The sequence below is a fragment of the Ranitomeya imitator genome, chromosome 3 (genome assembly GCF_032444005.1).
Source record: "Ranitomeya imitator isolate aRanImi1 chromosome 3, aRanImi1.pri, whole genome shotgun sequence".
NCBI lineage: Eukaryota > Metazoa > Chordata > Amphibia > Anura > Dendrobatidae > Ranitomeya > Ranitomeya imitator.
This window is the reverse complement of record NC_091284.1, coordinates 81,159,757-81,173,834: the sequence shown is the minus strand read 5'-3', so window position 1 is coordinate 81,173,834 and position 14,078 is coordinate 81,159,757. Positions and strand designations below refer to the sequence as shown.

General features: G+C 42.4%; 1 protein-coding gene across 1 annotated transcript in view; it reads right to left on the bottom strand.

Annotated features, from left to right (window-relative positions):
- LOC138672719 (NACHT, LRR and PYD domains-containing protein 12-like) overlaps positions 1 to 14,078 on the bottom strand; it is a 108,932-nt gene that overhangs the window by 83,493 nt on the left and 11,361 nt on the right. The window contains exons 2-3 of the mRNA XM_069761000.1: positions 4,785 to 4,948; positions 3,909 to 4,080 (exon numbers count right to left, since the gene is read on the bottom strand). Coding sequence (XP_069617101.1) covers positions 3,909 to 4,080; positions 4,785 to 4,948 — 336 coding nt within the window. The remainder of the gene's footprint in view (positions 1 to 3,908; positions 4,081 to 4,784; positions 4,949 to 14,078) is intronic.

Here is a 14,078-nt window from a genome sequence, read left to right as displayed (position 1 = left end):
TAATAGGAACTAGAAATCTGGGTTCCTGGTGTTCTAACTATTTCATTACACTTCAATATCAAAATCATTATTGATACTATAATGTATAATTTTGCAGGCACCTCTTTTGATTTTAAAGGGAACCTGTTACCCGTTTTTTTCCTTATAAAATAGGAGCAGCACCTGTATATACAATATTCTAGAATGCTGTATATATATATATCCCCAATGCGCTCTGCAAAACACAAAAAAAGCTTTTATTATACTCACCTACGGAGCAGTACGGTCTAATGGGTGTCTCTAGTCTTGATCCAGCACCTCCTCTCTTCTTACAATCGCTGTCCTCCTCCACCGCGCTCCAAAGACCAAAGAGCTCTGACGCATGACCACTACAGTACTTTGCTCTGCCAAGAAGTACACCTCTGCAGGAGCGCTATATAGGACACTGTGTGTATAACATAGGACGCGCCATCCACACGAAGCAAGGAGGACGAACAAGAAGAAAGGATGTGCCGGATCAAGACCAGAGATGCCCAACGAACTGGACAGCACAATAGGTGAGTATAATAAAAACTCTTTTTTGTATTATGCCCATTTTCAATGGGAAGAGCGCCATGTGACATCAAACATATTGAGAATTTTACAAGAAAAACAATGGTGTGCTTGGCTTTAATGCAACTTTATTCTTTCTGCTGCCCATTGTGTTGGATTGTCAATGCAACCCTCTTCTCCCACTCTTGACACACTGATAGCAACACCGCAGAAGAAATGTTAGCACAGGCTTCCAATATCCGTTGTTTAAGATGCTGCACATCTCGTATCTCCACAGCATAGACAATTGCCTTCACAGAGTAATGTGTGGGCTTGTATTTTTGCGGCATAAAATGTAGTTCCTATTGAAATTTCATTTGTGTATTTGTGGCTTTTGAATACTATTCCATGTACTGGGGATGAGAAGGTGACCATAAAACTGAAAATTGGGCATTGTTTTTTTTTGTTATTATTTGTTTTATTTTTATAGGTTGGGTCATTAGGAAAATGGCAATACCAAATACATTTATTTTTCACTAGAATTTTTCTCATTTTCCTTAAACTTTGCTTTTTTATTGCTGTTAAGTACCACTTGGGACTTCAACAGCTAATAATCAGATAATAATTGCTGAGCTTCATATTATTGCAGTGCATTATGACTGTCATTGTAAACATATGTAGCTTATCTAAATTATTCCAGATCCATATGTCAATCAAGAGATTAATGTGCTTTTTAGCATAGGGACTCAAAAATAGTATAAAAAAAAGAGAACCAAGAGTCTGTAACTTTTATTGAAGATTACATAAAAAAAATACAAATTAAATAATTTAGTGAATAAACCCAGTGCAATTGCTATGGAGATGCTTCAAACTAAATGTAAGATATAGTTTCATATGTATAAGAGAAATCCAGTGACCAAACATCTATATGTGTTACATTTTGTATAAGCAGGTATCGGATAGTTACACATGATACTTACATAGATGTCTATAATGAAACCATATTAGAATGTAGAAAGGATTTTATTATTATGAGAGAAATTATTGTAAAGTGGATTTATAATGCTCCTATCCTAACGTTCATCCCCTTTTGTATTTGTCTTGTCTTAGTCTTGTCTCAAACTAATCTGCATAAATATCCCCTATATACAATACCTTGTTATTGTTGATATATGTGCAATTTTTGTACATTCAATACTCCCTTGTTGGGAGACCGTTGTGTTACTCTTTAAATAAAAATTATTGAAACAAAAAAAAAAGAATGTAGAAAGGATAAATACCCAATGTATTGTGTTACAGCATGTTTCATGTGCATGGCTTCCTCAGGGGATGCACACATTTTTTATATATAGCTATACAGACTCTTGAGTTTCCTTTTCTGATGATATGTAGCTTATTAGTCTCTGCATTTCGAATAGCCTAATAGGCTTCTGAAGATGACAAACCAGGAGGCTATTGATAATGCTGCCACTTTGTTGCCAAAGAAACATCAGCATCTCAGGATCATGTTATGGGGAGAAAAATGGGTTGAGAAGGAGCTCCCTCTCTCTGTTAACTACCTAGATGATATCCTCTGTTACCCACTGACTGTGGAGTCATTTTGTGGCATCCTGCAGGTTAAACTATGGAGTTATTATTATTATTTATTGTTATAGTGCCAATTATTCCATGGCGCTTTACATGTAAGGAGGGGTATACATAATAAAAACAAGTACAATAATCTTAAAAAATACAAGTCACAACTGGTACAGTAGGAGAGAGGACCCTGCCCGCGAGGGCTCACAATCTACAAGGGATGGGTGAGAATACAGTAGGTGAGGGTAGAGCTGGTCATGCAGCGGTTTGGTCAATCGGTGGTTACTGCAGGTTTAAGGCTTGTCGGAAGAGGTGGGTCTTCAGGCTCTTTTCGAAGGTTTCGCTGGTAGGTGAGAGTCTGATATGTTGTGGTAGAGAGTTCCAGAGTAGGGGTGATACGCGAGAGAAATCTTGTATAAGAGGAGATAAGAGGGGAGTAGAGAAGGAGATCGTGTGAGGATCGGAGGTTGCATGCAGGAAAGTACCGGGAGATGAGGTCACAGATGTATGACGGAGACAGGTTGTGGATGGCTTTGTATGTCATGGTTAGGGTTTTGTGCTGGAGTCTCTGGGCAACGGGGAGCCAGTGAAGGGATTGACAGAGGGGAGAGGCTGGGGAATAGTGGGGGGACAGGTGGATTAGTCAGGCAGCAGAGTTTAGAATAGATTGGAGGGGTGCAAGAGTGTTCGAGGGGAGGCCACAGAGCAGGAGGTTGCTGTAGTCAAGGCGAGAGATGATGAGGGCATGGACTAGGGTTTTTGCAGATTCTTGGTTGAGGAATGAACGGATTCATGAAATATTTTTGAGTTGAAGTCGGCAGGAAGTGGAAAGGGCTTGGATATGTGGTTTGAAGGAGAGATCAGCGTCAAGGATTACCCCGAGGCAGAGAGCTTGTGGGACTGGGGAGAGTGGGCAGCCATTTACTGTAATGGATAGGTTCGTTGGGGAGGTCGTGTGAGATGGGGGAAAGATGATGAATTCTGTTTTGTCCATGTTAAGTTTAAGAAATCTAGCGGAGAAGAAGGATGAAATAGTGGACAGACATTGAGGGATTCTGGTTAGTAGGGAGGTGATATCTGGTCCAGAGATGTAGATCTGTGTGTCATCAGCATAGAGATGATACTGAAAGCCATGATATTCTATGAGCTGTCCCAGGCCAAAGGTGTAAATGGTGAAGAGCAGGGGCCCTAGGACTGAACCTTGTGGGACTCCAACAGATAGGGGGCGAGGTGAGGAGGTGGTGTGTGAGTGGGAGACGCTGAATGTCCGGTCTCTTAGGTATGGTGAGATCCAGGATAGGGCCAAGTCTGTGATGCCAAGGGATGAGAGGGTCTGTAATAATAGGGAATGGTCAACTGAGTCAAAGGCAGCCGACAGGTCCAGGAGGAGGAGGACAGAGTAGTGTCGCTTGCTCTTGGCGGTCAAGAGGTCATTGGTGTCCTTAGTAAGGGCAGTTTCAGTGGAGTGGTGTGACCGGAAGCCAGATTGTAAGCGGTCAAAGAGGAAGCAAGAAGAGAGATGGGAGGACAGTTCAAGGTAGACGAGTTGGTGCTAGCATCAAACCCAGCCATTATAGCAGGGTGTCTAGATCTGATTGACTGCCAATAGAAGCTGGTGCATGGGTCACAAAGTATATCCGGTTAGTTAGGTTTTTTCTCTGCAGCATATCAATTATCTAATAACCTCTGATGTGAAGATTGTAATCCATTGTTCCAATCCTAGCAGAAAGTCCCTATGTATATACACAGATAACTTATCAGGCAGGAAGATGTAAGTTATGAAAAGCCCTATTTCATGACTGACAGCTCTCACACAATATTACCTGTCTGACACAGTTCATCCAGCACAGCGTCCAGGGCTGGGAGATCATGACTGCTCCGTAAGGCAAAAAGACTAACCCACAATCCTATCACGGCTTCTCTTCCTTTCAGAAAAATATCCTGTAGTAATGTCTTGGCCAGTGTTTTTATATCATTTTCTAGACTCTTGTATTTCTAGAACAAAGGAAAAATCACACATAAGGATCATTATAGAGCGATAAATTGCCATATTTACAAGTAACAATCAGAATAATTCCCAAGATCTAATGACCCTAATTCATGTTCTGCAAGGATAACATACTTATACTGGATGATACATTTTCAGGGAATACTCCGCTAAATGGAACCTGTCAGCTGATGCATGCTGGCATGATTGCAACCAGAAAAGCACTGCTGCATTTCAGAGAAAATATATTTTAATAATACTGCTGGGGACCATAGCCGGAGACTAGACTGGTCGAGCTCTTCCCAGTTCTGCTGCAGATTGACATGTCTCTCTCTCTATATACACACTGTGGGAGAGACCTGTCAATCACCTGCAGCAGGGCTTGGAAAAGCCGGCTATGGATGAACCAGACTAGTCTCGTCTCCAGTTATGGTGTCTGGTCAGGTCTGCCTGTTAGGTATCATGCAGCCAGGTTCTGACAGATGTTGCCCACAAATTGGGCAGCATGTATCATCTGGCGGGTTCCATTTATATATAAACTACTTACTGTCTTCTATTAAACTGGAAATTGTTCCACTTTTTACTGTGTGACATGAAGCAAAATTAGAATTCAGCCACATGGAGACAGCAGGATGATTGAATGGACTAAATAAACTGTGTGTGTAACACATGGGGCACTTGTATACAATACTGGCATTTCACATCCTCTTACCTCCACATCAGGGATATTTTGGGAATGCAGCTCAGCTAGAAGTAATTTAGTATTCAGGTTCTCCACAATGGAAAGCAGATCATCCTGGAAATATTCATATATCATCCTCAGTGCATGATCTTCATACTCACAAAGCTTCTGATAAAACTGCTGTTTCTCATCAACTAGGAAATAACAAAAACACAATAATAAAATCGCCCGGAACAGGCGGAAGATTGACACCTGATGACACACAATACATATTTTATACATTATTAAATAGGTCTGCGATACGGCAGGTATACTTACTCTGAAAATCCATGTCAGAATGGCTATATAATCCATTTTGAAAGTTTAAACTCAGTCTCTGCTCATAGTTACATAGTTATTAAGGTTGAAGGAAGACTATATGTCCATCTAGTTCAACCCATAGCCTAACCTAACATGCCCTAACATGTTGATCCAGAGGAAGGCAAAAAAAACCCATGTGGCAAAGAGTAAGCTCCACATTGGGGAAAAAAATTCCTTCCCGACTCCACATACGGCAATCAGACTAGTTCCATGGATCAACGCCCTATCAAGGAATCTAGTGTATATACCTTGTAACATTATACTTTTCCAGAAAGGTATCCAGTCCCCTCTTAAATTTAAGTAATGAATCACTCATTACAACATCATACGGCAGAGAGTTCCATAGTCTCACTGCTCTTACAGTTAAGAATCCGCGTCTGTTATTATGCTTAAACCTTTTTTCCTCCAACCGCAGAGGATGCCCCCTTGTCCCTGTTTCAGGTCTATGATTAAAAAGATCATCAGAAAGGTCTTTGTACTGTCCCCTCATATATTTATACATTAAAATAAGATCACCCCTTAGTCTTCGTTTTTCCAAACTAAATAGCCCCGAGTGTAATAACCTATCTTGGTATTGCAGACCCCCCAGTCCTCTAATAACCTTGGTCGCTCTTCTCTGCACCCGCTCCAGTTCAGCTATGTCTTTCTTATACACCGGAGACCACAACTGTGCACAGTATTCTAAGTGTGGTCGAACTAGTGACTTGTATAGAGGTAAAATTATGTTCTCCTCATGAGCATCTATGCCTCTTTTAATGCATCCCATTATTTTATTTGCCTTTGTAGCAGCTGCCTGACACTGGCCACTGAATTTAAGTTTGTCATCCACCCATACACCCAGGTCTTTTTCATTGACGGTTTTGCCCAGAGTTTTAGAATTAAGCACATAATTATACATCTTATTACTTCTACCCAAGTGCATGACCTTACATTTATCCCCATTAAAGCTCATTTGCCATTTATCAGCCCAAGCTTCTAGTTTACATAAATCATCCTGTAATATAAAATTGTCCTCCTCTGTATTGATTACCCTGCAGAGTTTAGTGTCATCTGCAAATATTGAAATTCTACTCTGAATGCCCCCTACAAGGTCATTAATAAATATGTTAAAAAGTAGAGGGCCCAACACTGACCCCTGTGGTACCCCACTGCTAACCGCTACCCAGTCCGAGTGTGTTCCATTATTAACCACCCTTTGTTTCCTATCCCTGAGCCAGCTCTCAACCCACTTGCACATATTTTCCCCTATCCCCATTATTCTCATTTTATGTATCAACCTTTTGTGTGGCACCGTATCAAAAGCTTTTGAAAAGTCCATATACACTACATCCACTGGGTTCCCTTGGTCCAATCCGGAACTTACCTCTTCATAGAAACTGATCAAATTAGTCTGACATGAATGGTCCCTAGTAAACCCGTGCTGATACTGGGTCATGAGGTTATTCCTCTTCAGATACTCCAGTATAGCGTCCCTTAGAATGCCCTCCAGGATTTTACCCACAGTAGAGGTTAAGCTTACTGGCCTATAATTTCCGAGTTCAGTTTTTGTTCCCTTTTTGAATATTGGCACCACATTTGCTATACGCCAGTCCTGCGGCACAGACCCTGTTATTATGGAGTCTTTAAAGATTAAAAATAATGGTCTATCAATGACTGTACTTAATTCCTGCAGTACTCGAGGGTGTATCCCATCCGGGCCCGGAGATTTGTCAATTTTAGTGATTTTTAGACGCCGCCGCACTTCCTGCTGGGTTAAGCAGGTGACATTTAATTGGGAATTTTTATCACTAGACAATTTGTCTGCCATGGGATTTTCTTGTGTAAATACTGATGAAAAAAAGTCATTTAGCATATTGGCTTTTTCCTCATCCTCATCCACCATCTCACCCAGACTATTTTTAAGGGGGCCAACACTATCATTTTTTAGTTTCTTACTATTTATGTAGTTAAAGAATATTTTAGGATTATTTTTACTCTCTCTGGCAATGAGTCTCTCTGTCTCAATCTTTGCTGCCTTGATTTGCTTTTTACAGAATTTATTTAATTTTCTGTATTTATTTAATGCCTCCTCGCTACCTACTTCCTTTAATTCTCTAAATGCTTTCTTTTTGTCCCTTATTGCGCCCCTTACAGCTCTATTTAGCCATATTGGTTTCCTCCTATTTCTAATATGTTTATTCCCATACGGTATATACTGTGCACAGGTCCTATCCAGGATGCTAATAAAAGTCTCCCATTTTCTTTGTGTATTTTTGTGTCTCAGGATATCGTCCCAGTTAATTGCACCAAGATCCTCTCTCATCCGTTGGAAATTTGCCCTCCTGAAGTTTAGTGTCCTTGTAACCCCTCTACTACACATCTTTTTAAAGGATACATGAAAACTTATTATTTTGTGATCGCTATTTCCCAAGTGACCCCCAACCCTTATATTTGATATGCGGTCTGGCCTGTTGGTTAATATTAGGTCTAGCAGTGCCCCCCTTCTTGTTGGGTCCTGAACCAGTTGTGAAAGGTAATTGTCTCTCATAATTGTCAAAAACCGATTACCTTTGCTGGAACTGCAGGTTTCTGTTCCCCAATCTATTTCAGGGTAGTTGAAGTCCCCCATAATAATGACTTCTCCTTGAGTCGCAGCTTCATCTATTTGCTTTACGAGGATATTCTCCATTGCTTCCATTACTTTTGGAGATTTATAACAAACCCCTATCAGTAATTTATTATTTTTTCCCCCTCCCCTTATCTCCACCCACAGGGATTCTACATTTTCATTAAATTCACCTATATTATCGCGCAGGATGGGTTTTAAGGATGATTTTACATATAGACACACCCCTCCCCCTCGCTTATCTGTACGGTCATTTCTGAACAGGCTATAGCCCTGCAAGTTAACAGCCCAGTCATGGCTCTCATCCAGCCACGTTTCAGATATCCCCACCATGTCATAATTATGCTCCAACAACATTAGTTCTAATTTGTCCATTTTGTTGGCGAGGCTTCTGGCATTAGTATACATGCACTTTATGTTCCTCTCTGTACTTCTATTTCTTAAATTATTAACTGTTCTGACCCCACCCCCCATGCCACCACCACCACCAACTTCCTTATTTGTGCCCAGGTCTCTGTCTGCACTATCTTCCCCTCATATAAAATGAATACCCTCCCCCCCAATTCCTAGTTTAAACACTCCTCCAACCTTCTAGCCATTCTCTCCCCCAGCACAGCTGCACCCTCCCCATTGAGGTGCAGCCCGTCCCTAGCGTAGAGCCTGTAGCCAACTGAGAAGTCGGCCCAGTTCTGCAGGAACCCAAACCCCTCTTTCCTACACCAATTCTTGAGCCACTTATTAACCTCCCTAATCTCCCGTTGCCTCTCTGGCGTGGCACGTGGTACCGGCAGTATTTCGGAAAATACCACGTTGGAGGTCCTTGCTTTCAGCTTGCAGCCTAATTCCCTGAAATCATCTTTAAGGACCTTCATCTTGCCTGATTGGAAGTTCCTCAGTGTCCTTCCTCCCTGCTGAGATCTCACACTGCTCAGTACAAACTGCAGCTGTCAGTTAGGGCGGGAGAATACCATCTACACTTGGACTTGTGAGCTCTCTCACTCTATAGCGGAACTAATAAAATGCTTATATTAATTCCAACCATTCTAACATGGATTAGCAATGTAAGTACACTCTGAAAGATCTAGCTAATAATGTATTTAGGAACAGAATCTGTATAGTCTGTGATAACGAAGGTAAAGGGGATCATGATCAAAACGTTTAACCTGTCAGGCCTCCTTATTGTCCTAAACCACTAATATAACTATGAATGGGAATTTCTGTATTCTGACACTGACACTATAGTATTTTAAGAGTGACGTTTAATCCTGCAACGTCACATAAACTAATAAATCTAGATGAGTTCTATGGTGATGTATCTTGGGCCATTATGCATGCTGTCAATCAGGCCCTGGTTGGCAGATCCAAGGCAGGACTAGTCAACAGGAAGTAGCACCGCACTGGACTAGTTCTGACTTATTTGCATACGCCGTGTTGCAGGATTAAACTTAATTCTTCAAAAACTGCAGCATTAGTTATCATATAAGACACGTTATCAGAATATAGAAATAGCAATGCCTACTGCCATATCAGTAACTTAGGACTGTCCCTTTAGAGTAAAAAAAATAGAGTAAAAGTTTAAAAATAAGTAAAGAAGGAAAACAAACACAAGAACATAGAGGCACAACTGGAAATGAGTTTAAGAGAGAATTGAAGCAATATCAGAAAATCTTAATTTACTGAAAGAATAGTAGCTGCTTGGAACCTATTTCTATCAAAAGTAGCTGTAAAATCCAGAGTAACGGAATGTAAAGCTACATAAGGATAAACATGTATCCATACATAGGTAACAACAGAAAGAAAATAATACAAGAGCAGACCAAATAGATCACGTGATCGTTTTTTCCTCCGGTAAATTTTTTATGCTGTTTTTGGAGAATTTATTTTGCAGAGTCAGTTCACAGGACAAAACACATTGGCTCTGATTCATCAAGTGGGGGCGTAATGGAGTCAGAGGTCTCTTTCACACTTCCGTTTTTACAATCTGCACAGGATCCGTCAAAATGTTGAAAAAACGGATCCTGTGCTGATTGTAAAAAACGGGTGCACTGGAGCCGATTTTTTGATGGTTCCAGTGCATCCTAGAAGGCTATGTGCACATGTTGTGTATGCATCTTCGCCGCAGTTTTTCGCTGCGAAAATGCATACGCAACACCCCCGGATGCTCGCGATGCTGCCGGCAGCTCCGGCTCCCAGTGATGCCTAGCGAAATGACCCGATGATGTAGCGGTCTCGCGAGACCACTACGTCATCACAGGTCATTGTCTCGCTATGCATCACTGGGAATGGAGCATCGCGAGCATCGGGAGCATCCCGGGGGCCACGGGAAGGCTGTGGGGGACGCCGGAAGGTAAGACTACCACAATTTTTTAATTTTTTTTAATTATTTATAACATTATATCTTGTTACTATTGATGCTGCATAGGCAGCATAAATAGTAAAAAGAGAAAGAGAGCGAGAGAGAGAATTTCCCTGATGGGAAATTCCTCCACGCATGCTCAGTTTGCTGGATTGCTGCTTTTCACAGTCAGTGAACGATTTTCCGACATACACAAAAAACGTTCCTCTGTGTGTTGTCTCCGTCCGAAAGACACAGTGCATGACGGATGAAACGTGTGGCCATCCGTCACAATCCGTTGCTAATACAAGTCTATGAGAAAAAAAACAGATCCAGCAGCACCATTGCTGGATCCGTTTTTTTCACAAAACGGCGGATTGTGACAGAAAAAGAAAGACGGAAGTGTGAAAGAGGCCTAAGAGGCCCCTGGTGCATAAGAGATGCATGCCTCTTAATAAATCTGGCGTGTCGGACAAGTGGTGTGTGCTTCCGTGTGCACTTGTCCAGAAGTCTTACTCCAGTCACCATTCTCTGGGGCACCTAACCATTGCAATTGCAGTGCTATGCTTTGTTTCTTCTCTGTATTATGGCAATCCATCTGATGAAGGTCTGAATTTTCAACACCTGGATTGGATTTATGGAGTGCTATCGTATCCTAGCACCTGCCGACACACAGTCACGTGCATATTGCTCTATCTTGATGGATCAGGAGTGTCGGATAAGTGGCATGTGCATCCGGTTGCACTTGATCATAAGTCTTACTCCAGTCTCCACACTGTTAACCTGCTCTAGCCCCGACCACCAAAAGTCTCTAAATTTTAGCACAGCCTTGACTTGCTCCCAAATTTTGTGACTTTTCAAAGCTTTTTAGGCCCGAATACTGATGAAAAAGCATTGATGAATTGGGCCCACTGTATTTTTCCAACAGTCAGGAGACTTAAAGGAAATATATCGGAATGTTTTTGCTATGTAATCAGAAGACAGCATTCTGTAGGGGTTAAAAAACACAGATTTATGCTATGCCTCCCTTATAAAGCTCCATGCTCTTGTTTACTTGTTCTGATTGTTTTATCACCAGGAGCTTGTCATTGCTGGCCCTGTACAGCGGGTGTCTGGTAGTCCGACATGCCCCCTTCTGTGATAAGCACCTCACTGTTTATAGACATTGTATATAGAGGGCCTGGTGTGGGTGTGGCTAGCTGTGGTGTGGGTGGGGTTAGATGTGATGTGGGCGGGGGCAGATTTCTCAGTTCTGCTGTATTGCTAAATGTAAATACTCTGATTGTGTCAGAACGGCTGCATTCAGTAAACTAAGTGATACATCGTTGAATACAGGGTCTTTGTCTACATCAGGCTGCTCTCAGATGAGGTAGCAAAAACATGCTGACAGATTCTCTTTAACTTCATGACCTGTGACGTATAGGTCCCTGTATTTGATGTGGGATCCGGCGCTGAGCCCGCATCTTTCCAGGCACATGACAGCTGATTTGATGCACCTGTAACTGTTAACATGTTAAATGCCGCTGTCAATCTCTGACAGCGGCATTTAACTTGTGCTCGACAAAAGCGGGTCACAAGACGCATCCGTCAGCACCCCTGTCACGTGATCGTGGGGCACCAAGAGTTTGTCATGACAGCAAGGGGTCTGCAGAAGAACCCTGTGCTTGTGATTGCAGCTCTCCTATAAATACCGGCCTGTGTCACCAGGGCCTGCTCTGATTGGTGCAATCGTAAGATGGTGCTGATCGCACCTATCAGACTGCACAGAGGCGATGTGACCTCAGTATGAGCGCCCTGCCCTTCCTCACACTAGCTTCAGATGTGTGCAGAGCAGTCATACTGCTGTTCTGTTGTGCTGCGCTCGGCCTTGTCTGAGGCCTTGTCTCAGACCTTTTGAAGCTTGTGCCATCACAGCTGCTGGTGTTCCTGCGATTCATGAAAGAAAAAAGATGTTCCTGATCCATTCCTGATCCCTAGCTTTTCCTAATCCACTCCAATCCCCTTCTTTCCCCACCTTTTTTCCCTTCTCCCTAACCCCCTCCCCAAACCCCTTTTGCTGCCAAGCGCTGATCAGTACTTGGTTGCTCAATTTTTGGTCGTTTTTGTTTGTGCGTCCTGCAGCCTCCGAGCACTGATCATTGATGCAATTCACTAATCAATTTCCGTGCTTGCTGTATTCCAGGACTTTTTTCATCCCTATCTTTTGCCCCCCTCCCCTTTGCACCACATCATTGGGACAGTAAAAATATACTTTAGCAATCGGCGACTACTACAATATTTTTTACTGAATATAGTCAGGGTTAGGCCGGGGTCACACTAGAGAGAAATACGGACGAGTGAGAGGCGCAAAAACAACGCATTGCACACGGACCAATGTTTCTCTATGGCGCAGCTTCCATCAGCCGTATATTTCTCGGCGGTATTTAATGGGCTGAGAAAATTGCAGCATGCTGCGTTTATCAGCGTATTCCTACAAAATAACGCCAATGCAAGTCTATGGGGGCGAGAAAAATACGGATTACACACGGACCACACGTCTGCCTTGCGAGAAATATGCACCGGTGTCCTATAGAAAAGCCAGTAATTCAGTGCGGTGTACAGTAAAATCACACTGACAGGTTAGAATAAAATACATCAAATAAATGTCTACACATAGTATAGGTAGATATATAAATATATATATATATATATATATATATATATATATATATATATATATACAGTACCAAGCAAAAGTTTGGACACACCTTCTCATTTAAAGATTTTTCTGTATTTTCATGACTGAAAGTTGTACATTCACACAGAAGGCATCAAAACTATGAATTAACACATGTGGAATTATATACTTAACAAAAAAGTGTGATACACCTGAAAATATGTCTTATATTCTAGGTTCTTCAAAGTAGCCACCTTTTGCTTTGATGACAGCTTTGCACACTCTTGGCATTCTCTTTATGAGCTTCAAGAGGTAGTCACCGGGAATGGTTTTCACTTCACAGGTGTGCCCTGTCAGGTTTAATAAGTGGGATTTGAGCAGAAGTCTGGTGGATACACAGCTGATAGTCCTACTGAATAGACTGTTAAAATTTGTATTATGGCAAGAAAAAAGCAGCTAAGTAGAGAAAAACGACCAATCAGAGACGTGGGATTTCCAGGACAGACAGACAGACAGACAGACGGAAAAACCCTTAGACAATTATATATATACTAGATTGTGGCCCGATTCTAACGCATCGGGTATTCTAGAATATGCATGTCCCCGTAGTATATGGACAACGATTATTCGAGAATTCGCAGCTGACTGTGCCCGTTGCTGATTGGTCGAGGCAACCTTTATGACATCATCGTCGCCATGGCAACCATTATGACATCTACGTCGATACTGTGCCCGTCGCTGATTGGTCGAGGCGAATTCGCGGCAGACTGTGCCCGTCACTGATTGGTCGAGGCAACCTTTATGACATCATCGTCGCCATGCTGTGCCCGTCGCTGAATCAGAAACGTGGGATTTCTACGTCCTTTATGACATCATCGTCGCTGTGCCCGTTGCTGATTGGTCGAGGCCTGGCGACCTCGACCAATCAGAGACGCGGGATGTCTACGTCCTTTATGACATCATCGTCGCTGTGCCCGTCGCTGATTGGTCGAGGCCTGGCGGCCTCGACCAATCAGAGACGCGGGATTTCCAGGACAGACAGACAGACAGAAAGACAGACAGACGGAAAAACCCTTAGACAATTATATATATAGACTAGATTGTGGCCCGATTCTAACGCATCGGGTATTCTAGATTATGCATGTCCCCGTAGTATATGGACAATGATGATTCCAGAATTCGCGGCAGACTGTGCCCGTCGCTGATTGGTCGAGGCAACCTTTATGACATCATCGTCGCCATGGCAACCATTATGACATCTACGTCGATACTGTGCCCGTCGCTGAATCAGAAATGTGGGATTTCTACGTCCTTTATGACATCATCGTCGCTGTGCCCGTTGCTGATTGGTCAGGGCCTGGCGGCCTC